The 27,753-nt window shown below is 49.7% G+C and overlaps 1 protein-coding gene and 1 long non-coding RNA gene across 2 annotated transcripts; one reads left to right on the top strand and one right to left on the bottom strand.

The window, feature by feature from the left end:
- Window positions 1–1,436: 1,436 nt before the first annotated feature.
- Window positions 1,437–24,756, bottom strand: SCAMP4 (secretory carrier membrane protein 4). Its single transcript, XM_036399366.2, has 8 exons — window positions 24,702–24,756; window positions 18,207–18,277; window positions 16,819–16,872; window positions 13,947–14,075; window positions 10,161–10,317; window positions 7,056–7,157; window positions 5,356–5,473; window positions 1,437–4,334 (listed from the first exon to the last, which is right to left on the bottom strand). Exons 3-8 carry the CDS (start codon window positions 16,823–16,825, stop codon window positions 4,158–4,160), a joined length of 690 nt encoding a protein of 229 aa, XP_036255259.1. The 5' UTR covers window positions 16,826–16,872; window positions 18,207–18,277; window positions 24,702–24,756; the 3' UTR covers window positions 1,437–4,157.
- Window positions 24,757–24,923: 167 nt separating this feature from the next.
- On the top strand, window positions 24,924–26,128 carry LOC129046945 (uncharacterized). The gene is made up of 2 exons (XR_008508852.1): window positions 24,924–25,494; window positions 25,709–26,128. It is a non-coding gene; the product is annotated as an uncharacterized LOC129046945 (long non-coding RNA).
- The last annotated feature ends 1,625 nt before the right edge of the window (window positions 26,129–27,753 follow it).

Genomic DNA, 27,753 nt, shown 5'->3' with positions numbered 1-27,753 from the left:
TGATGGAGCAATCCACAGCTTTTTGGGAGCTCCTCAGGGTGGGGGACTGAGCTTGGCTGCACCCCCATTCCTGACAAACCCTGCCTGGTCTTCCTGCAGAAAAAAAAAAAAAAAAAAAATCCCCTCATTCCAAGGGCCAAGGTCCTGCTTGAGCAACAGCTGGAGCTTAAAATGTGCCTCATGCTCAGATTTTGAGGCCCTGGAGCAAGAATTTGAGGGAAATCCAATTCATCCTCATGCTCAACACATCAGGGCACAGCAGCAGCTGTAGGGAAGCACTGTCAGAGAGAGGAGGATGGTGAGGGCCAGGCAGGGGGAGCCTGGCACGGGGCTTTGGAGACAGGCAAGACACTGAGATCAGCAGATGGCACATCAACAGCTGTGAGGGACATGGCTCTTCTAGGATTAAATATCTGCCATGGAGTGGAACTGGGGTGTGACAGCACAATATGGTGATTTCCATATTCCCACCCGGAATTATGTCCAACTCTAGGGCCCCCACACAGGAAAAACACAGACCTGTGGGAATGAGTCCACGGAGATGCTGCAAGGGCTGGAGCCCCTCTGCTCTGGAGCCAGCCTGGCACAGCTGGGGCTGCTCACCTGGACAAGAGAAGGCTCCAGGGACACCCCAGAGCCCCTGGCAGGGCCTGAAGGGGCTCCAGGAGAGCTGCAGAGGGACTGGGGACAAGGCCTGCAGGGACAGGAGCCAGGCAATGGCTCCCAGTGCCAGAGGGCAGGGCTGGATGGGATCTTGGCAATCAGGAATTGTTCCCTGGCAGGGTGGGCAGGCCCTGGCACAGGGTGCCCAGAGCAGCTGGGGCTGCCCCTGCATCCCTGGCAGTGCCCAAGGCCAGGCTGGACAGGGCTGGGAGCAGCCTGGGGCAGTGGGAGGTGTCCCTGCCATGGCAAGGGGAGGAATGGGATGGGCTTTAAAGGTCCCTTCCAACACAAACATTCTGGGATTCTGTGATAGCTTTGGAAGAACGTTTTGGGCAATAAATTCAACCACATCCTAAAGGGATTCAACTCACCTTCACTGTCCAAGCCCATTTACTCCAGGGGTAAGAGTCTCCTTCCAGGCAGTAAGTGGTGAAAGCAGACACCAGCACTGCCAGGGGCTCTCTGCACTATGGAAAGGCCACAAAAATGACCCCTTGGGAGATGGGACTTTTCTCCACACCTCTGCTCTCCAATCTTTAGAAGATGGGAACAATGGCAGCACCTTTGGTCAAAGCTGCATCTCTAAGAGTACAAACCACAAGAAGCCACTCACACCAGTCCCCAGCACAGAGGATGAGCCTCATCCACCAATGTGCTGTTCTTTCACAGAGAAAACAACATGCAGTGGGAGACTTTGGAGGAACACAGAGATTTTGCCATTTCCCTCTGCCAGATAACTCTGGTTACCTAGGAACAGACACTTCTCTGCTGCGGCCAGTTCTCCTCATCAAGCACAGGATGAGCATTTATTGTCTTGTGATCAGGAGAAAAACACAAACAAAACCCAGAGCTCCACAGGTGACATGAAACATCACACACAGACACGCCACGTGACGCCCGAGCACACCAGGAGCCAGGGCCGGGTTAATGGTGTTAAGAACTTTTAGAAATCTAATAATGTAAACATTTAAAAACATACAGAGGAGTCCAAAAAAAAAAAAAAGAAAAAAAATTAAGCCATTTGTTCAGGCAGCGTGTTGGACTTTCTGGAATTACAGTTTCTGGCATTGAAAAGGAGGGAGGGGATGGGATGGAGCTCCCACCTGGAGGTGCATTGATCTCCACAGGGATCTCAGGCAGTGCAGGCTAACAGGGTGTGATTTTGGTGTCCAGCTCCAACCATTCTGGTGGGCAGGCTCCCAGGCACCCCCTCTCCTTGCATCAAACGTTTTCAGTGTGACTGAGGGTGGGTGCTTCAACACAGCCCCCGGATTCTCCAAGGGGAAAATCCCAAAGAGAAGAAGGATGTGGAGCCTCCAGCAACACTTCTCCTCTTGGTTCCTTCAAAACCTCCAAGTTGACACACTGAAATGGGGCAGGTATCAAATGGTTTTGAAGAATTTTGGCAAGAGGATGGCAAAGGGCAGGACTGAGGGACATGTCCTGGCTCCCAGGTGTGGCCAATGCCACCTTCAGCCCTCACCCCCTGGTGCATCCATCGTATTTCCAGGGAGTCAACGCCAGGCAGTTCTTTCATCACTCCGATGGCAAGCGACAAGGAACACTTAAAATTACACTTGACACTAGACAAAGGCACCTAAAAGCTTCACAATGCCATCAGGTCATGTTCTGTTCAGAAAGCTCCAAGAGCTCCTCCTCCCAAGCACATTGCACACTCTCCAGGAAAAACCCCTGGTGTTGGGAGCACGTCCCAGAGCCAGCGCAGGGTTGCTCCTGCAGCAGGGGTCAGTGTGGCTGTAAACGGAAATTTGGGGAAATCTGGGGTTGCTTTTGCTTTGGCCCTGGTAACACAGGGGTCATGCAGACTCCAGACTGTGCTTCCCTCATTATTTACAATGTGACACAGGACAAGTTAACAGGGAAACAGGGAATTCTGCAGGGGTGAGGGGGAAGCAGGAGCTCTCCTCTGTGAGCCGTGATTTCATTAGATAAGGCACATGTAGAGAAAAAATTTCAAAAGACCACTTGCAAATCAATTCCACCTAGCTAAGACCACATCCCTGTCCCTTTCCAGGAGCCAGCTTTGTTTTCCAGTTGCTCAGTGTGAATTTGGGAATTTGGAATAACCCCATCAACAGCCTGCCAAGGCAGCAGGCTCCAGCTCTGATCCCCATGGTGCCCAACCCCTCCTAGGTCTCCCAAAAGGAGCACTCTGGATCATTAGCCAAAACTTTGGAGAGCCAAAGACTTGGAACACTCACTCCCTATAAAAAAATTGGGAACCGACCTCCCAGTTTGGACAGGTTTTAAAAAATTCACAGCAGGCTGAGGGGGAAGAGGAAACTGCAGCCTTTGCTGCCTGGATCGCTGTAGGACACAGGGAATTGGATGGCTCAGGCACAGAATGGAGATGAATGACAAGGTGGAGGATAACCTCAGGGAAAACAATCCCTCTCAACAGCTTCATCCTCCCTTCAGCTGATGGCTGGAAAAAGGCAGGAATCTCTCTCTTATGGAAGTCCTGCCAGCCAACAGCAGCCATGAGGACTAACAAGCTTCCCTTGGTCTCCCAGACCCCACTGTAATATCTGGAGTTCAGCTACACCAGCAGAAGGCAGAATTAAACTATTCATTGTAACAGAAGCATTTCCAAACCACACTGGGGCTCCAGCACAAAACCTGGCTGGAAGTTTCATGGTGGGGAAATCTCGTGCTGAGTCCCTGTACCAGGGTGAACATCACCAAAGCCCGGTGTCAGCTCTGCACTGGTTTCCACTGGGCTTTGATTCAGGCTTTAGCAAGCAATCATGAACCTAAGGAGATGAATCTGCACCTTTGGAACACACAGATCCAGCAAGAGGTTTTGGCAATAGGGAAAGCAAGAGCTGCAGCATCACAACAGTCTGAGCCAGGCAAGGAGGACTTGTGGGGACTTCCCATCTGAGGACTCACCCAGGGCACCTCTGTTACCTGCAGGATCCTCCCACGGAGGGTGGAGCTTTCACAAATCACTTCAGCCTCACCAGTACCAAATAATTTAAGTGCTGCATTTCCCTTAGAGTGAAAAATTCCACATTATTCATCCGGGAGAGTAAACATCAGTTGCTACTAATGCTCAGATTGCTTTTGCTACAGACGGTGTGGTGCTGTGCTGGGCATTCCATGGGAGCTGAGCAGGAGCAGGGGCAGGAGCAGCTGAAGGACTGTTGCCATCGTGGGGAAGCTGAGCCTTTTCCAGGGATGGTCAGGAGAGGATTCCCTCAAGCAAGGGCAGTGAAGGGTTTGTTCTCAGTCTGCAACGAGGCAAATACTGGTGACTCAAGGCAAACAAAAAGCTTTCTGCCATGGCCGTGCAGTGCAGTGCAGGTGGGAAGGGCTGAGAGCACGGATATTCCTCAGGGATCAGGAGACAAGGACCAGGAAGGTCCTTGAGATGAGTGGGGTGCTTGGGGGGAATGCAAATGATCTTTTCCAAGAACAAGAATAAAAAGACCAAAAAGGAGAGACTCCAGGCAGTTTGCAGCTGTTGCTGCTTAAGGCCATTGGTTTGCAGAGGGGTAGTTGGGCACTGTGGGATACTCTGGCAGGCTGTTCCCAGAAAAATTGCTGTACTGGGCCTCCCTGCTGGGAGGGTTCCTCCATGCACCGCTGTTCCACTCATCTTGAGCCTTCTGGAAGCTTCCACCAGCCCCTCGGTAGATTTTATGTACCTAAGGGATAAAAGGGAGGACAAGAGGAGAGTCAGCACCAGGAGCCCAGAGCTGAGCCCCTGCAGAGCCACTTGGAACAGGATTTGCTCCTGTCTCTGTGAAGAGCTGCAATTCTGAGGAGCAAAGCACAAGAAATGCAGTAATGCAGTGAACAGAGGTGGAGATAGAGAATATCAACCCAAAACTTGAACACATTCCAGCTGCATGGCCAGAATTCAGGTGGGGATCCCACAGCAAGGCAGCCAGCCCAGGCCAGGGGGTTGAAACCTCTGCAGCACAGTCCAACACCACTGCTGCCACAGAGCTTCTGCTCTCCATGCCTGCCACAGCTTTCCAGAGAGTCCTACTACAAATCCTTGTTTCTGCAGAGACCCAATTCCCACCCTGCCACCTGGTTCCCACTGCAGATGCTTCACCACTGACCATCCCAAGGAGCAACAAATCATGGAATCACAGGATTGCTGAGGCTGGAAAAGACCTCCAAACCACCAAGTCCAACCATCAGCCCAGCTCCACCCTCATGTTCACCACTGGCCCATGTCCCCGGGGCTACATCCACACATTTTTGGAACACTCCCATGGATGATGATTCCACCACTACCCTGGGCAGCCTGTTCCAATGTTTTACAATCCTTTCTGTGAAAATAAATGTTTCTTAATATCCAATCCAAACCTCCCCCCTTCACAGAGCCTCAGGTTGCTCCACATGAAGCTTGCTTTGCATGATACAAAGCAACATCACCACATGACACCGTGACAATTTCCAGCCTGAGCTGTCTTGTGCTGTCTTGATTTGTCCTCCAGAAACTCTGAGAGACATCAACTGACTGCACTGTGCAACCTTTCAAAGCACTGATGGCTTGTGGTGGCTGCTGAGCTGCCTCTTCACATTATTGTGATACACAGCAGGGATTCTCCAAGGCACAGAGAGATCTGAAGAATCCCAGAATGGTTTGGGATGGAAGGGACCTTAAAACTCATCTCATTCTGCTCCTGGACACCTTCCACTGGCAGAACTTACCCTTATAATGCAGATGAACATGGCAACTGCTGACATGGTGAACATGATGGCAGGGAACAGCATGAACACAGCAGCTGCCACACTGGTGCTGAAGAAGGTGATGGCTGCCAACCATCCACTGCAAGAGACAGAAAAAGAGACACAATAACATTATAATCTGCTTTTCAAAGTGTCCTTGTTATCAGAAAAATTGTTGATGTGCTTAAAAGGCCCTGGCACAGGGTGCCCAGAGCAGCTGGGGCTGCCCCTCTGCATCCCTGGCAGTGCCCAAGGCCAGGCTGGACAGGGCTGGGAGCAGCCTGGGACAGTGGGAGGTGTCCCTGCCATGGCAGGGGGTGGAATGGGATGGGCTTTAAGGTCCTTTTCAACCCAAAGCATTCTCTGTTTCTGTGATTCATAACTCAGAAATTACAAGGCAGCTTTTAAGCTTTTGAAAATGAAACAAACAATGAAGACAATTGTCAGAATTCAATGCAGGTATCTCTCTGAGATCTAAACTCTCACTTGCCAGCATTCCTCACTAATCCAGTCTGAGAGCTTTAAGGGACAGGCAGCTGCATGGATTTTGGGAAGAGAAGACATATTCCCAAGGTGCTTTTGGTGTGCACCTAGAGACCAGAACTGGGATCAGGGAACACCAGGGTCCTGTGATTTACACTCCATCTCCATTCCTTTCCTGGCAAAAACCAGGTGAGACATCAGCAATTCTGAAACCAGAGTGTTAAATGGAGTGCTAAGACTTTCCATTACTTGTAGTTTCAGCAGGAATTGCTCTCAAATCTCTGTAGACAGGAAGTTAAAATGCCAAACAATTATAACACAACCAGGGACAGACACTAACAAGCTCCCATTTATTTTAGGAGAACTCTCACAGTACTTCTCATAGGCCAACAATGAGTCACCACACTCAGCTCACCGTGTGCTGCCAACACTGAGGGCAATGCTGAGCCTGACATGGTAAAAGAAATGGTGAAAGAAATGGACACTGAGGGAAGAGGCTACAGAGAGCAACCAGGTGAAGATCACAGAATGATCTGGGTGGGAAGGGACCTTAAAGCCCATCCAGACCACATGGGCAGGGACACCTTCCATTAGACCAGGTTGCTCCAAGTCCCATCCAACCTGGCCTTGATTTCTGCCCAACACAGCAATGAAACCCCAATGGTGTCCTGTGACGGTGTTCACAGGGGTCTGAGGATGAGGGAAGAGACAAGGATCTGACTCCATGTTTCAGAAGGCTGATTTATTATTTTATGAGATATATTATATTAAAACTATACTAAAAGAATAGAAGAAAGGATTTATTTCATCAGAAGGCTGGCTAAGAATAGAAAAAGAAAGAATGAATAACAAAAGCTTCTGTCTTGGACAGAGAGTCCAAGCCAGCTGACTGTGATTGGCCATTAATTAGAAACAACCACGAGACCAATCCCAGATCCACCTGTTGCATTCCACAGCAGCAGATAATCATTGTTTACATTTTGTTCCTGAGGCCTCTCAGCTTTTCAGGAGAAAAAAAATCCTAAGGAAAGGATTTTTCATAAAATATCATGGCTACAGTGCACCCCAAGAGCAGCTACAGCTATGCCACTGGGGAAATCAGAAAACTTCCTCCTCTCCACCTTGTACAGGCTCCCATCAGCCTCTCCAAGGCCATGGAAGCAGCCAGAGGCCAGAGCTGCTGGGCCATTCCCACTTACCACGCTCCCCATCCGGAGAAGCCGATCGCCTGCAGGACCGTGAGGAGGAACTGAGCCCCAAAGATGAAGAAAAAGGCCATGAAATTAAAGGAACTGTCTGACCTGTGAGGAAGAAAGGAGGTCAGGAGGGCACTGGCACCTTGTGCTGCTCCACACCCATGTCTGACCCCACCACCACGTCCAAACCCTCCCCAGTGGTGACTCCAGAGGGTTCCCTCCATGGCTGTGTGCTGGGAGGTTTCTCCCTTCCCTGGCAGTGAGAGCACACAGCTCCATGACTCAGCAGCACAGATTGTCTCTCAATAATCTGGCTCTTGCAGTTGCTCTCCCCAAGGAATTGCACGTATGATGACACACAGGAGAGGCTGAGGGACACGAGTCTCCTACACAGAGAGTCTGAATCATTCTCTGACCGAATGTCAGCCCAGACTCACACCTGCCCAGCTCTGCCCTGCCAAGGAGGCATGCAGGAGTCTGATGCTGGCAGGCAGAGCTTGGCCATACACTAGAAATGATCACTGAGCAGGAGAATTCCAGCTGGGAATGTCTCAGTGTCTGCTTGTCAACATGTCCCACACCCATGGTAAATAATCCAGCACTGGGACATCACAGGAGGGAAAACAGTCGTGAGAGAGGTGGGTGGTACCCTGAAAACTGAGGCACACTTCCCATCTCTGCAGGCTCCTCATCCTCAGGATGTACAGGTGAGGTCCTTGAGTTTATGCAGGTACAATAATTAGCATGAAAATGACCCCAAGCAAGATGCTGACCACAGACAGTCACAGTCTCTGTCATGGGTGCGCTGGGACCTGGCACTGCCCTGCCCAAGTCTGGGCTCTGCCACAACACATCTTCATCCCATCCAAGCAGCCACATCAGGCACATCTCAAGTTCCTCTAACTATCATTTTTAATGATACAAATTATTCTCATACTCTAAGGAACTCACAGGGCCAATGATTTATCTACAGATCTACAAAAAGCGCTTCAGGTGCTTATGAGGCAGTTTGGTACAAAGGAGAGTTAAGAAAAGAGCTCCAATCACTGCCAGCTCCTGCTTAAACCCTGAAAGCATTTAAAAGCTTATTATTTTAATTATTTTTATTATGCTAATGGTTGTCAGTTTTATAATTCTAGCCCCTGATGCCTTGGGAGGAGATGAGGGAGGTGAGGCACGTTGAGAAGCCTCCAGCCAGAGCCACGCTGCTCAGAGCTGCCCGTGTTGGTCTGGTGTCTGTCACAGATGGTGGCTCTGGAAGGTTTGTTATCCTTGAGTATCCTCACAATCCCACCCTCCAAATACCACCCCAGAGTACAGCATTGAGAAAGGAATACTTTAGGCAGGGCCTGCTGACAGTGGTGCCTGTCAGAATCCAATTAACAAGGATTAGGCTCGAGGCTGAGCCTTCAAACAGACTCTTGCAACTCCGACCTGAAGGGGCCGGAGGAGTCTTCATTTGAAAGGATCTGCAGGAATTAGTGGGGATACAGAGAAAAGGTGATTTCTCATCCAGCTTTCTGGTGCAGATTTGCTACAGCTTTGCCCTAGCACCAAAGCTCTGCAGCTAATTGAATTTGGGATGCAGTAGGATGAGGAAGGTTTTACAGCAGCATCCACACAGCACAGGGTGCCAGCACTGAAGGGTGGCCTCCTCCAGGACAAGCAGGGCTGATTTTGCCTCTGCAATCACCACTTGTGATCCCAACAGTGCTGCCTCTCCTCAGTGACTTCCAGCCCAGCTGCTGTCCCAGGGGATGATCCCTGGGCTCCCCACTCTGCCCCTGGGGTTGAGTCTTTTTTTAACTGCAAGTCTCTGCACAGAGTAACCTCAGGGACCTCTCAGCATTCATTGCATAAACACATCCAAACAATGTTCAAGGAATAATGAGAAATGGCCCTTGTGGAGCCTGGGGGATGTCAGCAGGGAGGAGTAATTTTTCCCAGACTTTAGAATGGAAATTCCTCTTTGAACAGAGCTCCAGCACTTGGAGGCCCTGGGGCTTCTGAGCTCAGGATGGGGACAAACTCCAGCCCCACAGGGCAAGAGTTCAGAGCTGGGATTTTCACGTCATTTGGAACTTTGAGACAATCCAACCCTTCTCTTTCCAGCAGAAATGATCCTTCCCTGTACTCCATGATGCCACTGGTGATTTAACAGCATCCAGTGCCCAGTGCTGTGGGCACACAAAGCATCAGCTCAGAAGTGCATTTAAACAATTAATTTATCATGGGCTAGACAGGACCCACCTGTCAGCTCCCATTTCCATCAGCTGCTTTTGCTGTCGTCCAAACCAGCTCATCACAGAGTCTGGTGAATAATCCAAATCCAGAGTATCCTACCAGGAACAGCTTTACCTTCAGAGGGCAAACCCCTGACTGGTGTGTGGGCTGTGGTGGTGGCACTGGGCAGGCCCCTCCTTTCCCTGTGTCAGGCTGGGAACTGCTCAGGACCCTCCTAGCTCTGCCAGGCTTTGCACATCAATGTTTGAGTGGTGCCTCGTGGTCCACAGCAAATGCAAATGATTATTAATTAAAGCAAAAATGTAGGATGGCTTTAAATATTTGTGGAGTTTCAGAAGGACTGACTCCAGGGAACTGCTTTTATCTAAAAAGCTAAGCAGACAAGCTCTCAAGTAGCTGGAGACAGGAATCAGAAGAGTTCTCAAAAACTAATAATAGTCTTCCATCAAAATAAGCCTCAATGAAGCTTTACCAAATTAGTACCTATTTTAATGCTGCACTGAGATGAGGGTGCTGCTAAGTTTGGGATATTTAAGTAAAATATGAATTTAACCCTCTTAGAAGTGCCAAACTTATGTGACCCTCACCTCCAATCTTATGTGACCCTCAGTCCTGTATCTAGCATTTAAAAATAGCCACATTCTTCTTCATTTTGAAAGTAAACAAGACATGAGGTGCTGAACCAGGGAAACAACCAGAGAATAAAAAGAATAACAATAATAACCAGGGAAACAACCAGAGAATAAGAAGAATAACAATAATAACCAGGGAAACAACCAGAGAATAATAACAATAACAATAACAACCAGGGAAGCTTCCAGAGGGAACTGCAGCAGCAGCAGCACCTCCTGGGCTGGCACTCACCGAAAGGCTTTGTAGGCAGGTCGGAACCAGCAGATGTAGCCACAGGGGCTGAAGAGGACGAGCCAGAGGATGGCCAGGCCAAAGTTGGCCCCAGAGCCTCCCCCGATCCACCAGGCCAGGCAGGCGATGAGGTTCACGGCCAGCGTGATGCAGTAAACTGGGGAGAGGGTACAGCAGAGAACGTGGGCTGGGGGACTTCCAGGATTTTGGGAGACAAGAAAACTAAAGATAATGGCTGGGGCTGTGTCAGGGGGTTGGCATGGAGCTCAGGGCAAGGTTCTTCCCCGCTGAGGGTGCTGGGCACTGCCCAGGCTCCCCTGGGAATGGTCCCAAGGCTGCCACAGCTCCAGGAGCATTTGGACCCCGCTCTCAGGGGTGCTCAGGGATTGTTGGGGTCTCCTGGTTAACACCAAGGCCTGACTGATGGTCCTTGTGGATCCCTGCTAACTCAGCATTGCCCAGGACTCTGTGAAGCCCCCAGGGTTACAGTGGGAAGGGTCCCTGGGGCAGCAGTGCAGCTGCTCTGAGCGAGGCACAGGCTCCTGTGTCACCTGGGGCTGGGAGCACAGGAACCTCCAGCTCCAGAGGATCCTGCAGCACAGGGATGAGGGAATCTTTTACAACCTGCCAAAGCATGGGGAGAGCTTTGGTAGCAACTGATGTGACCAATACAAGACTCAGGCCAGTGTTGTTATGAATTACGAGCAAGGTTTAATTTCCATTTATAGCAAAACCCCTTTGTGAGAGGAGAGGGGGGTGACCCCAGCCCTGCCCCTGCCTCTGACTGACTCTGTGCTTCTGGGGCTGCCTCAGGAGCTCTCTCTGAGCCAGCTCAGGGCCCTGCAGGCTCTCTCTCTGCTTCCCTGAGCCTCTGAGGAAGCCTGGATATCAGCCTGGGGGCTTGGCAGTGCTGCCTTGAGCAAGGGGATAAACAAACTCCGATCAAGCTGAGAATATGGGACCACAGGGCTGGCTTAGAGGCCTTTTCACATCCCTGTTCCTGTCACTTGGATAAAAAGGAACAGTTGACAAAGGCCCCCAGGGCGCAGCAGTGTTGCACTAGGTAGTAGCATATGAAGGGATGCTGCTCCCCATTTTCCTGGAGCTCACATCCCTTGAAAGGGGGGTCAGCCCCAAGCCAGGGGCTCCCACAGCTGCCCCTGCATCCCCTCAGGCTCTGCCAGGCTCAAAGAGGCCAATTTACAAGCTCCTGTTTTGAAAACTGCTGGTGACTGTTCAAACCCTTGTGGTAACCTGTATCAACAAGCACAGAAAAGGAGAAGGTGGAAGGTCCAAGCACCAAAGGGCCTCCAGCAGAGCCTGGTGATGAACTCATGGTGACACTCTGCACCTTGGCCTCAGCTACTCAGGCAAAATCAAACCCCTCAATTTCCCTTCACCTGTGCCAAGGGAACGTGTCCTGCCCATGCCCCACTCCACTCCCTGCCACAGCTCTGCAGCTCATCTGCTCATCTCTGCCTTGGTCCTCCTGGGCACTGATCCACCTAAACAACTGCAAGGTTTTATGGTCACAAAATCACACTGACAACACAGTCAGGGGAACAAAACCTATACCCAGCTGCTACTTCTGACTTACACACGGCCTGAGAGCAAAATAAAACATTGTTTTACTGCAAAGAAAATGTCTTCTGAGTAGCCAACAAAGCTTTGTACACAATGGTTTGGATGTGTCTTAGTGTTGGGGGGAAGAATATCAGCTATTTAAATTAATTCATTCTATGTATTTAAACTAACAGTTTGTAGATTGCCCATCCCTGGAAGTGTCCAAGGCCAGGCTGGGCAGGCCTTGGAGCAGCTGGGACAGTGGAAGGTGTCCCTGCCATGGCAGGGGTGGCACTGGATGGGCTTTGAGGTCCTTCCAACCCAAACCATTCAGGGATTCCATGAATCAATGATATTTCATTTACACACCAATTAGCTGTACTTCTCCAAATATTCATTTTCAGAAGCTATTTATACTCCAAAAGTTACTTATTTTAAAACACCCAATAAAACAACACCAAGCCAGGGGCATCTGTAAAGTTTTAAGGAACTTTTGGCTCTCCCTGTGCCTCAGGTCAGTTTGTTCTCCAGCAGTGGGAGCTCTGGCACAACCTTCCCCAAACCTCCCTCCACCTTAATCCAGTGCTCACATCCAATTAAAGTAATGAGCAATCACCCTTCCAGCAACACTTGTGTGTTTCTACTTTTCCAAACTGCCCTTTCCTTGTTTACCTTCTTCCCTTGACACATCTCTCTCCAACCCACTCCAAAAAAAATCAGGGAGACCCCCAAAGGAAGTGCAGTGCAGATGGAAATGTGAAACTCCTGAGTGCAGGAGATGGAAATGTGGAACTCCTGGTGCAGATGGCAGCTCTCCTGGCCATGCCCAAATCCCTGGCTCTCCTCCAGCCTTCCATTAACTCGACTGAGGGACTCTTTGTTTTGGGAGAGGGGAGGACAAAGGAGGCTTTACAGCTTCCACATCGCACCAGTGAGTCTGGAGGGACAGGCAGCTTCTTCAGGCAAGAAAATTACAGAGCTCATTGCAGCAGCTCCACATAACCAAAGAACAATGGAGCCATGGATTATGCCATTATTTATGCACACAAATCTCTCTCCTACACACATCCCGTGCATCTGGAATAAAAGCCACGCCACCAAATGCAGAGCTGGCAGAAAACAAGCTTTCCTTCAGTGAGAAGGGTAAAGAGGATGACAAGCATTTGGTGGGGGGGAAAAAAGATAAGCAAAGCAAAAAGATTCTTAATCTTGCAAAGCATTGCCTGTGGTTTCCTAGGCCTGCCACACTGATTTCATTCCTTGCAGAAGAATGGTCAATTTTCATTCCTGGTTCCTCAATGGCTGAGGCAAACAACAGGAGCCCAGGGCCAGGAGCTGTGTTCACACAGAGTATCAGCACCTCACCAGCTGTGACAGGAGCAGCTCCCAACTCCAGCAGGATGTTTGGGGGGCTCTGCAGAGCTAAGGGAGGGCCAGCATGCAGCTAGAAGATACTGCTTCCATTGGAAAGGGAAATGTGGGGATAACAGGGAATTTTGGCCTTTCTAGAGCGAGGTGGGGAGCAAGGTAGCAGCAAATGGGTCACATTTATTTTGTCTAAAATTCTCCTATTCCTCTTACTTTAGGAGAACTGAGAATTTCCTTAAGGTAGCTATTTTGGGGAGTTAAATAGGGTATACAAAAAGGCTGGAGAGGGACTTGGGACAAGGGATGGAGGAACAGGAGCCAGGCAATGGCTCCCAGTGCCAGAGGGCAGGGCTGGATGGGATCTTGGCAATCAGGAATTGTTCCCTGGCAGGGTGGGCAGGCCCTGGCACAGGGTGCCCAGAGCAGCTGGGGCTGCCCCTGCATCCCTGGCAGTGCCCAAGGCCAGGCTGGACAGGGCTGGGAGCAGCCTGGGACAGTGGGAGGTGTCCCTGCCATGGCAGGGGTGGCTCTGGATGGGCTTTGAGGGCCCTTCCAACCCAAACCAATCTGGGATTCTATGATCATTTGACATTAATAAAGATATCAAACATGGTCTGCTTTCTCCCTCTTCAGATTTACTATTAGACTTTTCCAGCACTGATACCCTCCTTTCTTCCAGATCCTTCAAAGATTCAAGGCACAGCAGCTTAAAATTCAGGTATAAAGTTATATTAGAACATTCTAAGGGGGATCATTGCTCCTCATCAAAACTTTAAAGCACATTAGTCATTGAGATCTATAGGGTTATACTGCACAAATACCTTTTTCCAGCACAGGTGTTTTTATTCAACTTACAGATCCACACATGATAGATTCTCTTCACCAGGAACTGGTAATCGATGGGAATTTCATCAGCAAAATTCTGGTAGAAACATGGTTTCAGAGGGATGAACTTGGGGAGTGGTGGGAAGTTATTCACCTTTTCTGGAACACAGAACACAGATTTCAGCTGGGAGCAGAAATGTGTTATATCCTCCACACCTTCCCAACAGTGCTGCACGTTCATCCTCTCCCCAGACCACAAATATATTGGTTTTCTTCCTTAGCAGTGGACAGGACATTTGTTCTACTACACACAAGGCTGAGAGAGGGGAATAGGAATGAGCTAATAAACATCACATGGATTTAACACCTTTACACATCACTGTGAAGTTGTGTGAAAAGTGCTGCAAGAATAAAAAAACAACTTTAAATAAACTCCAGGATGAGCTTCCTCAGGAAGGGGGAGGTGTCAGCAACATCTGGGGGAAACAGCTGCACAGAGGTGTTCACTTACAAGCCTTCAGAAATCCACAGCAAGAGGAAAGAAAGGCTGGGGAGTGTCCAGACAAGCAGATCTACCTTCAGCCACCAGCTCTGAGCATGTCCTGGCCATGGCTCAGGCCTTAGGACCTGCTGTAGCCTGGGGCAGTAAGGAAGGGAGGCATCCCCAAAGTGGAATTGTGTACCCTGGTATCATCCATTCATGGAAATAAGTCAGAGTTGGGAAGCAATTCCTGAAATTCCTGGCCCTGGCACAGGGTGCCCAGAGCAGCTGGGGCTGCCCTGGATCCCTGGCAGTGCCCAAGGCCAGGCTGGACAGGGCTGGGAGCAGCCTGGGACAGTGGGAGGTGTCCCTGCCCATGGGACAAAGCACTGGATGGGCTTTGAGGTCCCCTCCAACCCAAACCATTTTGTGATTCCATGATTCTGTGTCAGGGATGATCTTGTTTTGAAAACATACAAGATTTTTAATGGAGAAATGGTACAATCAAGTTTTTCCTGCAAGGTTAAGCCATAGGGAAAAAATAAAAAGCAAAGAAAAAAAGAAAAAGCTTTGCATTCAGATACAATAAATCAGCAAATGCTGCCAAAAGCTATATGGTAGAGAAAACTCTACCTTGGGAAGAATTTCTGTTTTAAAATCAAGTAATTAAATGCCTAAATCCTCTGCTGCTGTCAGCTCCCAGATTTGTCTGTGTGTGCCTGGATGTGTGCTCCTACATGTTTGGGAATGTTTGCTCTTGCCTTCCAGAGCTGATTAAAGTTTGATTCCAGGGCATTGTGACTAATTGTCTCTAGCCTCCTTCAGCCCCAGTAAACAGAATTAAAAACAACCAGAGGAAGAGATGAAGAATGTCCTGGGAAAACCTCCAAATGGCACAGGAGACAAGAGGAAATGTCTGAACAAGAACTGTCAGCACAAGAGTTCCCCTTCCCTTGCCATTATCTCCGGCTGAGGAGACATTTTGCAGGAGCAGCTCCTCAGCTCTGTTTGAAGGTTGGCAGGGAAGAGCCTGGAGCTGCAGCCAGGCTTGAGGAAGGAAAAAGGCTTTCCCTCATGCATATTTTCACACAGAAAATATGGTGAGAACGCCCACTGGGAATACATCAGAAGTAGCTATGGAATAATGTCTGAAGCCACCAGCCCAATTTGACTTCTCCTGATAAAAACAAACATCAAGCTCTTCCTCATCCATCCCCCTCAAACCCACTTTACATTCATTCAGATGCCCTCCAAACTGGTTTGAGTTACTGGTTAACACCACTGCTGACTCCATCCCATGGACAGCTGATGGCCCACGGATGCTTTCAAAGTCCACAGGAATTTGGACTCCTCTGCATTAATTTTTTGTTTGCTGTAAACACCTAATGGGATTTCTCCTGCACAGTGTGTCCCTGCAGCCTAGGAAGGGATTTAACAATGCTGGATCAAGGGAAAGGGAGGGGACACAGCTTTTAAAGCTGAAAGGACAGGACTCTAGGGAAGCCAGGAAAAGCAAGATTAATCAAATGCAATAAAAGCAGATTCTCTAATTATTTTTTTTCTGAGGGGTGAGGAAACTTTTGTTCTGTCCCTCTTCAACAGCTGAAGCTGCAGATTGTTCCTTTGGTTCTGCTCGCTCCCATTTTCTGTCATGGTGGGGCCAAAACCAAGCAGCCACTGCAGTTTGTCATTTTTCAAGCTCATAAAATGGACCAAACACCCCAGGATTGTTTGCTAGGTACACAAAGCTGGGGATTACACCTCTTCTCTGCTGCTGCCCAGCTGCTGCCCACCTCCTCCCACCCAGAGACCCTGCAGTTGCCAGCTGTTCTGAGATACCTCAGAGATTAGACAAAATAAATTACATGAAAATATCCCCTTTCATGTCTGACTGCAGAGCTTGGAGTGCTACAGTTCTCCCATCAAGGCTGGGATCAACACATCTGATCAGCAAATGCACCCCATGCTTTCAAAAACCAAACTGCATCACCCATGAGCAGCAGCTGGAAGCAAATTCCAGACTTCTTATTTTAAAAAAAGGTTGGAATTTTGTTACTAATTTCACTGCAAGTATAATTCAGATGGATTAATGTCAATAGCACAGCTAGGAACACTGTGGAAAACCTCTGGAAAGAAGGAATTATGTACTTTGTTTCTGAATCAATTCCACTCTCATAAAACTTTCAAGCAAGTCACAGCTGAACCTTTATCACCTGAGCAGAAACCTCAGGTGACAAATCAGGCAGGACACAGCAGGAAAGTGAATGTGACCAAGGTAAGAGAAGTAGCTGAAGAGCTTTAGGGATCACCAAGGTCTTGGGAAGGGACACAGGTCACATTCCTGACATGTTACAGCCACCACAGCATCATGAACAACTCTGAAACCACTCGCCCTGCTGGCTGCACCTGAGGTGCTCTTACCTGCCATTTCTAATACTTGTGTTCCCTGGTGAGGTTTCAGACAGAGCAAGAGATCTGTTGGAGAAAGAGAATCAGGTCAGCACATGGCACTAAGCAGCACCCAGAGAACCTCCTGGAACTGGGAATGTTCCCAGTGTGTGACAAACACCAGCCCAGGGTTCCCACTTGTGTCCATCACCCAGAGGAGGAAGGCTGGAGCCTCCCAAAGGGATCCTGATTTCTCCTGGTGCAGAGGAAGCTCTGTGTCCCAGACTCCAAGACAAGATGTACTCTGTTACCATCTGGATGGCAGTTGGCTTTTGTCAAATGGGCAGTTCTTCCTTATCTCTCTCTGAGTGATCAAAATCACTCCTCCCTCTGGGCAGACACCTGCTGATAACAGCTACTGAATGTCCCTGCATGGCTGATAAGAGCTACAGCATCCCATGGGAGATGTGAGCCCAGAGGGAGGAGCCAAGCATTCCTGCCTGGATATAATCTGGAGATCCTGGAACACCAGCCAAGCATTTCTACCTGGATATAATCTGGAGATCCTGGAACACCAGCCAAGCATTCCTGCCTGGATATAATCTGGAGATTCTGGGACACCAGCCAAGCATTCCTGCCTGGATATAATCTGGAGATCCTGGAACACCAGCCAAGCATTCCTGCCTGGATATAATCTGGAGATTCTGGAACACCAGCCAAGCATTCCTGCCTGGATATAATCTGGAGATTCTGGGACACCAGCCAAGCATTCATGCCTGGATATAATCTGGAGATCCTGGAACACCAGCACAGCTTCTCCACAGGATTCCCCAGAGGAGCAGCAGTTGCCTCTTCCCCTGGATTTTCAGAGGAAGATTCCACCCTTCTCCAGGATCCCTGCTCCAGCAGAGCCACCCCTGACACTGCAGGAGGGCTGAGCCACAATTCCAATGGCCCTGCTGCCAACACCCTGACCCACAGGGTGTCAGGTTGGGTTCTGACTCTGGCAGTGTTGTTTGGTTTACTGCATTGTTTATTTTATCCTTTTATTTTCTTCCCTATTAAAGGACTGTTATTTCTTGCTCCCATATTTTTTTTTGCCTGAGAGCCCCTTAATTTAAAATTTATAGCAATTCGGAGGGATAAGGAGGGTTTTCATTCTCCATTTCAGGGGAGGCTCCTGCCTTCCTTAGCAGACACCTGTCTTTCCAAACTGAAACACTCTGGCAGCACCTCATTCAGCCACTTGGAAGGTTTGTATCATCCAGCAGCAAACAAAAGTGCCCCTGGCACTCCCTGGCAAAGGCTGAGGATGCTCAGGGAGCCCCTACCAGAACACCTGCAGCTCCCAGGGCAGGCACACAGGTCAGGGTGGGACCCAGCAGAGCTCATACATTGGAAGAGAAATGTGTAGAGCTCACCAGACTTAATGCCTCATTTAGGTGTTGAGATGATTTGTTGGCTCCTGGCTCTATGTGGAGCTTCCCAACTCCTGGAACAAACAGATAATCCCTGTTAGCTGGGCATTAAACTCCTGCTTAACAAAAAATAATCAGCTGGAACCAAACCCATCACCCCTTGTTATTTTAGAAATCCTGCACAAATGCAGATTCATTCTTCCTGTTAGCACACTGAGTGTGGCTGTAGCTCTGGCAGAAGCCAATCCTGGGAAGTTTACCCAGCATGAGCTGTGTTGCTGATTTTGGCAGAGCTGATCCCACAGATGAAATACACAGAGAGGTCTTTGCTGACTTTTAATTCCACCCCTTCTTCCTCAAGGATAAAAACACCATGTGTCCCTACCTGCAAATCCCAGAATGGAAACACAGAACACACAAACCAACCCCGCAAACCAGCACTGTGGAGTCTGACAGAAATTAAGGCAGTCTAGACTAAAATCTGCCCCTAAAAACACCGACAGCAGCTGCAGCAGCAGTGGGGTCAGATCAGCCACACTGTACCCAAATCCCTCAGGATTTACAGCAGCTGCTTCTGCTGCACCTCAGTGCTGTTCTCAGGTAAAGTCTGGAGGCTGCAGAGTTTTGCACTGGCACAGCTGTTTTCTTGGGCTGCTTTTGCCTTTCTTTTCTTTTTCTTTTTGATCTACTCTAACCCAGCCTGTGGAGACAACAGCACCTGGGACTGTACCAGCAGCCCTGCTCTTCCTCTGCAGAGATGTACAAGCTTAAATATGCTTGCACAGAGGAGAACATATTATTTCCCTGGACCAGTCTCTAGGAAGCCCCAGTGTAGGGACAGGAGGCTCTGTCCCCATCCCTGCCACAGCTGAGGCCTCAGGGCTGTCCCTCAACACCAACACTGCCCAACAGCATTTTGTAATGGCTGGTTTGGAAATGGGAGCCTTTTGCTTTGCATTTTTCAAATGTGTGAATAGAAAACAAAGGATAAAGATGGTTAAGAACATCATTAAAACTTCACCCCACCCTTCTGCAGCTGCTCCCAGTTGAGATCTGAGAATTTCAAGAGGAGAACAAATGGCTCATGAACACCAGCTACACTAAAGCACTAAGAGAGAGGAATCCTTTACTGAAGAATGAGCCTGCAAATAATCCTCTCCTTCTTCTTCTTCAGAGGATTATTTTGCTACTACACTTCAGTGTTGGTGTCCTACAGCTGCAGAGAGGTGTTTGTCCACTGGAAAAAGGATCAGAAGGAAAGAACTGAGGGGCACATTCCTGGCTTGACAGACCAGACAATGGGTTTCCTGCAATGGCCAAACAATGGTTTTCCTGTGCCCTCCTCTCAAGGAGACCTGTGGTGCTGTGGAGAGGTTTTAACTCAAATAAATAAATAAAACCTCCAGATAAAGCAGCAATCTGCTGAAGCACCCCCTTCCATAGAAAGATGTGCTTTGGACCCACAAAGCAGCATTAAGAACAATTCTTTCAGCAAGGATAAGCACACATGGCCATGTTTTACACTGAGTAATCCCTTCCTGAGATGTGCTGACCTTCCCAGCTCCTGGTAAAAGGAAAGGGAGCTTCTTCCCAAGAATTTCTTCCCAATATCCAATCTAACCCTGCCTTCTGTCAGTTTGAAGCCATTTCCCCTTGTCCCTTCACTACACCCTCCTATAAACAGTCCCTCTCCAACAGGTAAATCAGATCTCTATTCACCTGGATATTTTCAGTTTAATTGGGAATAGATGAAGTCCAAAACCCTGCACCCACTACAGAGATTTTCTTCATCTATAACCCACTGCTTGTGGAGGGAGGAAAATCCCACACATGCTAAGGAAACTCTGGTGTGAAGTGAACTTCCTTTTTCCACCGTGCTCATCTGTGGTCAATGAATAACTCTGAAGTTCACAGTCCAACGCACATGACTCAGGAGTCCACTGGAGACACTTGGAGCTTTTCTTCACCAGGACCTCACAGACAAATGCCCTGTGTCAGGTCCAGGGACAGCACTTCCCTCTCAAACCACGACACAAACACCAGCAGTGCTGCTTTTCCAGGCAGACAGCACCACGATTCCTTTGAATGTGACTGCAGTGTGAAACACTGCACCTCCTCAGATTAGGGAAAATGTTGTGAAGGAATTCCTCTGGGAATCTGCTTTGAGGCACATTTTGAGTATCACAGAATCCTGGAATATCCTGAGCTGGAAGGGACCCACAGGGACAATCAAGTCCAGCCCCTGTCCCAGCACAGCCACCCCAACAGCCCCACCCTGAGCACCCCTGAGAGCCTGGATGTGGCACTGGGTGCCAGGGTTGAGGTGTTGGGGCTGGGTTGGACTCGATGCTCTTGGAGGTCTCTTCCAACCCAGTGATTCCAAAATTCTGTGATTCTGTGTCCAAAGGCTCCTGGAGCTCTGGCAGCCTTGGCACCATTCCCTGGGGAGCCTGGGCAGTGCCCAGCAGCCTCGGGGGGAAGAACCTTGCCCTGAGCTCCATGCCAAGGCCTGGCCCAGCTCCAGCCCTTGCTGGGCTCCTGTCCCTGTCCCAGAGCAGAGCTCAGCCCCTGCCCCTGTGCCTGCCCTGGGCAGGAGCTGCAGCCCCCAGGAGCCTCCCCTCAGTCTCCTGGGCTCCAGCTGAACCAGCCAAGTGCCCTCAGCTGCTCCTCAGCCCTTCCCCAGCTCCGTGTCCCTCCTTTGGCCACTCTCCAACAGCTTTGGCTCCTTCTGATCTCGTGGTGCCCAAAGTGCCCCCAGCACTGGAGGTGAGGCTGCCCCAGGGCAGAGCAGAGTGGGACAATCCCTCCCTGGGCCTGGTGCCCCCAGCACAGGGTGGCCCTTGGGGCTGCCAGGGCCCAGCAGTGACTCAGATCCAACTTGCCACTGACCAGGACCCTCAGGGCCCTTCCCACGGCGCTGCTCTCCAGCCTCTCATTCCCAGTCTGTCCCTGCAGCCAGGGCTGCCCCATCCCAGGGCAGGATCTGACCCTTGCCCTTGTCACTTTTCACATGGTTGGGGGTTGCTGAGCCTCCTTTGTCAGGGACTCTCTGTGGGGTCTCTCTGCCTTCCTGGGCTTCAGCAGCTCCTTCCAATTTGGTATCCCCAGCATTCCTGCTACTGCAAACGCTACCCCTCAGTCCCCTGCTTTATTCTGCCCATGTCAAGTAGTTTTAAAAGTTTGTTATTTCTCCTTGCTGTTTTCTCCACTGTCACAGAAAAGGTGGCAGAACACAAGCAAAAGCCAGGCCAGAGGAGGAGCAGTAACAGGGAGGTGGGAGAGCTGAATTCACTCCTGCTTTGCCATAAACCCACCAAGTGACCTGGAGCACGTCCCCAAGACCACATTCACAGGACACTGGCTCCTCTTGTGCCTTGCATATGTCCCAGCCAATCCCAGAAGAGCCCAATATCCCAAGCTTTCCATCCAACAGATCCCCCAGTTTCTGAGTCCTTGCTTTAGGATATTTTCTGTACTGCCTTTGTATTTTCATTCTGATTTGATGACTCTGCTCCCAGGAAACGAGTGACAGGACAAGAGGAAATGGCCACAAGTTGTTCCAGGGAAGTTTTTGGTTGGAAATCAGGAGGAATTTTTTCATGGAAAGGGTGGCAGGCTGTGGCAGGGGCTGCCCAGGGAGGTTTGGAGTCTCCATCCCTGGAGGTGTCCAAGGAGGGTCTGGATGTGGCACTCAGTGCTCTGGGCTGGTGACAAACTGGGGATGGGGCACAGGATAGGCTTGATCACCTTGGAGGTCTTTTCAATCTTTAAGGACTCTGTGATACAGCCAAGAGCTGTATCACAGAGGCCAAGAGCTTCCACACAATCCTGACTCCAGGATACAGGGGCTTCCACTATCCTGTACTCCAGGGTACAGGAGCTTCCACACAATCCTGACTCCAGGTACAGGAGCTTCCACACTATCCTGACTCCAGGATACAGGAGCTTCCACACAATCCTGACTCCAGGGTACAGGGGCTTCCACACAATCCTGACTCCAGGTACAGGAGATTCCACACAATCCTGTACTCCAGGGTACAGGAGCTTCCACACTATCCTGACTCCAGGATACAGGGGCTTCCACACAATCCTGACTCCAGGATACAGGGGCTTCCACTATCCTGACTCCAGGGTACAGGAGCTTCCACACTATCCTGTACTCCAGGGTACAGGGGCTTCCACACAATCCTGACTCCAGGTACAGGAGATTCCACACAATCCTGTACTCCAGGGTACAGGAGCTTCCACACAATCCTGACTCCAGGGTACAGGAGCTTCCACACTATCCTGTACTCCAGGATACAGGAGCTTCCACACTATCCTGTACTCCAGGGTTTAGGAGCTTCCACACTATCCTGTACTCCAGGGTACAGGGGCTTCCACACAATCCTGACTCCAGGGTACAGGAGATTCCACACAATCCTGACTCCAGGGTACAGGAGATTCCACACTATCCTGTACTCCAGGGTACAGGGGCTTCCACACAATCCTGACTCCAGGGTTTCACCCAGAGCCCTTTGCCAAGAGCACAGAGGGACAGGACCCCAGCACAGAGCAGAACTGTTCTCACTCCCTCATCAGCAGGGATTTAACAATGGAAACACGAGCAGAATGAGGAACCTGGGCACAACACACAGTCCTGACAGTGGGTCAAGCTGAGCCTTGGGGAGGACCATCAGCCTACCAGGCTTTCAGACCCCAGCCTGAGCCAGCAGACCCCAGACCTTTCAGAGGAGCCTAAAAGGAATGAGGCACCACAGGGATCCTGGAGATGTGGGTTTGAAACCACCCAGCTCAGCAGAGAATCAGCGCAGCCTCTGCTGCTCCCAACACAAGCAAACACCTTTCTCATGATCTCTCCAGTTGAATTTAAAGACAAAGTGGTGGCTCTGCACTGGTTTCAAGGCAAAAGGCTGGGTTTGAGCCTCTTCCAGATGCCCAGATCTCACCAGGAACTTCCCAGAGGGCCCAAGGCAGCAGCAGCCACTCCAAAACAATCAGCTCAGCACTATAAACCCAGAGCTGACACAGCCTGGCTTTGGCAGTGCTTCCTCTCCCTGACACACCCCCAGCCCCCACAGGGTGGGACATAACCAGCCAAAAAATAACTCCAAAATCCACCCAGCACGACCAGGGAGAAGGGGGAAACTGTATGACAGCAGTGCCCTCAGAAAAGGAGCAGGGGACAGTGAAGTTACAAGGATTATCCCCCTCCCACATCATTCCAGGAGGCTTGTGGGGACTCCTGGCTATACAGGGGCTTCTGCTGCCCCATCTCCCCCATCCTGGAGCTGGGCACACAGCAGATGTGGAAGCAATTCCCCTCAGAGCTCCCCCAGCCTGTTTACACAGCCCTGTGCTGCCTCAGCGGGTGGGCAGCAGCCTTAATTTGCCTATGCAAAACCCACAGCAGACAAACATTTATTTTGGTACAACCACATCCAGAAGTGAAGCGTGTCTGCTCAGGAACAGAAGCTCAGATGGCTCAACAAGGCAGAAAACACAGAAACACCCGTGCTTAGGACACCAGCCTGTTCCACCCCTTGTCACCTGCTCAGACTGGCCTCACGCAGAAGAATTGGACTGCAGACAGCAGCAAAAATATTAATTAGCCCAGAATAACTGAAATGCAGAAAAATCAATCCACCAATTGCTTAATTTCTAACCCACTACTCTCTTCATCACAGAGTTTCTTGAGAGAGTTACAAAACGCTGAGATTAGAAATTAGAAAGGGAAATCAGAAGGGGAAATAAAACTACGACATGCAGGTGCTGTCTATCGAGGGCAACACACACATCTGCGGTACCCGAACCGCACCGACCAGCGAGGTTCACCCTGAGAACCTCTGCAGGAGTCACGAACCTCCCTGGCAGGAGCGGGGCCGCTGTGTCCCCCTGTCCTCGCTGTGTCCCCCTGTCCTCGCTGTGTCCCCCTGTCCCCGCCGTGTCCCCCTGTCCCCGCCGTGTCCCCGGCGCCAAGCCGGGAAGCAGAGGCGATTCCCGAGAGGCGATTCCCGAGAGCCCTCGGCAGCGGACGGAGCCGGCAGCCCCCGGGGAGGGCACACGGGGCCCGGCCCCTCCCGCCCGCTGCCCCCGATCGCGGCTCCCAGCGGGGCTGCCCCCGATCCCTCCCCGCCAGGGCTGGCCCCGATTCCTCCCCACAGCCGGCCCGGCCCGTCCCCCCGGAGCTGTCCCCGATCCCGCCCCCGGAGCTGCCCCGGGACCCCTCCCCGGGCTGAGGGAGGGTCACCGGCCCCCTCGCCCCGAGACGCCTCCCGAGCCTCAGCTCCCGCTCCCCCGCCGCTCCTCCGTGTCCCCTTGCTCCCCTCATCCCCCAGCTCCCCCTCCCCCGGCACTCCCCCGACCCTCAGCTCCCCCTCACGGCCCCCCGATTCCCCGCAGCCGCGCTCCCCGTCCCCGACCTCCTTCTCCTCCATCCCTCCGCCCATGTCGCCCCCGGCCCGCCCGCTGCCCCCGGCCCGATCCCCCCGCGCCCACCTCAGCGAGCGCCCGGTCCCGCTCCCCCCGGGCCGCCGCGGGGCGCGCTGGGAAACAGAGTCCCGCCAGTAGCCGCCGCCGCTGCGCGCCCCGCTCAGTGAACTACAACTCCCAGCGAGCCTCGCAGCGCACACCCACCGCTATCATGTGAGGGGCAGGGCCGAGGGGAGGGGCGGTGGCGCGGGACGGCAGCCGGGAGGGACAGAATTGTCCGAAGTACCGGGAACGACCCTGCCCGGGGGAACGGCTCTGGGGGCCGGGACACGTCCGGGAGAGCGGGAATGTTCACCGGAGGAGAGAGGGATCCAGGGACACCTCAGAGCCCCTGCAGGGCCTGAAGGGGCTCCGGGAGAGCTGCAGAGGGACTGGGGACGAGGCATGGAGGGACAGGACACAGGGAATGGCTCCCAGTGCCAGAGGGCAGGGCTGGATGGGATCTTGGCAATCAGGAATTGTTCCCTGGCAGGGTGGGCAGGCCCTGGCACAGGGTGCCCAGAGCAGCTGGGGCTGCCCCTGCATCCCTGGCAGTGCCCAAGGCCAGGCTGGACAGGGCTGGGAGCAGCCTGGGACAGTGGGAGGTGTCCCTGCCATGGCAGGGGTGGCACTGGATGGGCTTTGAGGTCCCTTCCAACCCAAACCATTCTGGGATTCTATGATCATTTGACATTAATAAAGATATCAAACATGGTCTGCTTTCTCCCTCTTCAGAATTACTATTAGACTTTTCCAGCACTGATACTCTCCTTTCTTCAAGATCCCTCAAGGATTCAAGGCACAGCAGCTTAAAATGCAGGTATAAAGTTATATTAGATGAGCTTTAAGGTCCCTTCCTGTGAAAAATGCATATTTTATGATTGGCTTTTCTTAAATATTCAAATGAATATTATATATGTTGTGTTAGAAAGTGATGCTGTATTAATTCTCTTAAGTAGTGTGTTAAATATAGTTGTAGGTTATAACAAAATGTCAAAATAGAAACTTTGCTATGTAAGATACTTTTTTTAAAGAAAGGACTCGCACTGAGATGGCAGCCACAGGACACCTGAATCCTTCAGAGAAAGAGAATTTATTGCTCCATTATCAGAAGAAATGAACTTCTTCCCACCTCACACGGTCAGGATGATGCCATTAGGATTAAGAGGAAGAAGCTGAAGATGACCAGACAGAATCCTGTGTTTGAATGGATTTTATGCATCATGTATGAGGTGTATGAATATGCAACAGGTTATTGTTTTTAAGGGTTAATCCTCTGTTAACGTGGGTCCCTTTTCAGGCTTATTTTGCCCAGAAAAAGGTACCCCGGACATCCCTAACTCTTTGTTTCTATTGTCTCACATTGTCCTAATTCAAATTATCCAAAATTATTATTACTGTAATTATATTACTATTTTTATAACCTTTTTATTAATATTAAACTTTTAAAATTCGCGTTTTTCACACTTCCAACCGAAACCATTCTGGGACTCTGGTACAGCTTGGACCCGAGAACACAGAAGAAATTAAAATTCTTCCAATTCAAGACCTTGAAGGATTCATTTTCAGTCTCACTCTTTGCTAAAATTTAAAATCACTATTTCTAACAATATTAACATTATTGTTTGTGGGGTTTTTTACTTTACTTTTTTTTTTTTTACTTTTTTTACTTCCTAAAACAGACTTTCTTTTTCTTCCTGCAAATTTTGTGCAATATACAACAATGTACCAACAGAATGCACCTCAGTAAAAAAGTTGTCATCCATACATTACATTACTTTTTGTTTAATGTTATGAAAAATTCAACAACAGTTTTGTCCTTAAATTAGTATTTCTTCCTCCCCTGCCCTCCCTTCTTAAGCTGCCTGGTCTAAAAGAGGAATTTTATTTTGTTTATTTAATTTTTTTTTCTGGTCCCTTCCAGCCTGAACACTTCTAGAGCTCCTTAAGTCCTTATTTTCACCACATTAGACTCCTTAATATAGCAGGGATCCCTCTCCAAGCTCTCAGCTCTGCAAATCCTATTAATTCGGGTGTGTAAAACCCCAGCTGGACTTAAAAAGACATTTCCAAGCGCTGGGGCCGTGCTTTCTGTCACTGCCAGCTCCAGGGAGCGGGTCAGGCTCATCCCTGTGCAAACTTGCCCCAAAATTTCCCCAAACCCCCCCCGAGCTGCCCTGAAATCCATCCGGATCCTCGACACGCAGGGAGGATTTTGGGTGTGAACCAGCAGAGGTCACTCGGCCCCAGTAAATCCAGTGCTGCTGGACCAGTAAAACAGGGAGCGTTACTGGGGGACAGCGCCAGGGCCACCCCAAACTCCCCTGGGATCCCGTCCCTCCTGACCCCCGACTTCAGCTCTGGAACCTCCTTGGCAATTCCCAGCTTCTCCCCTGGAGATATTTTCCCTAAGCATTTTTTTTTTGTTTAAAGCCATGCTTTAATTTATTATTTTATTTTCTCGAAATACAGCAAAGAAACAGGATTTTTTGGGGAAAAAAAAAAAAGACAAATATTTTTAAAATGAAAACCAAAATGTCACTGTGCAGCAATCCAAGGATCTGGAGCTCTCACATATATATAATATATAATATATAATACATTATATATAATACATTATATATTATATATTATATATTATATATTATATATTATATATTATATATTATATATTATATATTATATATTATATATTATATATTATATATTATATATTATACATTATATATTATACATTATATATTATATATTATAATGTATTATGTATCTCATATAAGATATATTTATATAATATATATTATATAATATATCAGATATTATATATTTTATATATTATATTATATTATATATTATACATTATATAATATATATATATATATATATATATTCCCTGGACACCCCAGGGAGCCCCCAAAGTAGATGATGGCCTTTCCCAACATCTCCCCAAGCTGTGCCCTGCTTTGCCCAGGGTTTATCCTGCAATATCTGAAGATATTGCATATATATATAATATGTGGGAAGGAGGAGGAGGAGCTGTGTTGTCCCCTGGGAATGCCTCAGGGCAGCACTGGGAGCTGGC

This window comes from Molothrus ater, chromosome 26 (genome assembly GCF_012460135.2).
Source record: "Molothrus ater isolate BHLD 08-10-18 breed brown headed cowbird chromosome 26, BPBGC_Mater_1.1, whole genome shotgun sequence".
NCBI lineage: Eukaryota > Metazoa > Chordata > Aves > Passeriformes > Icteridae > Molothrus > Molothrus ater.
This window is presented reverse-complemented; position numbering and strand designations above follow the sequence as displayed.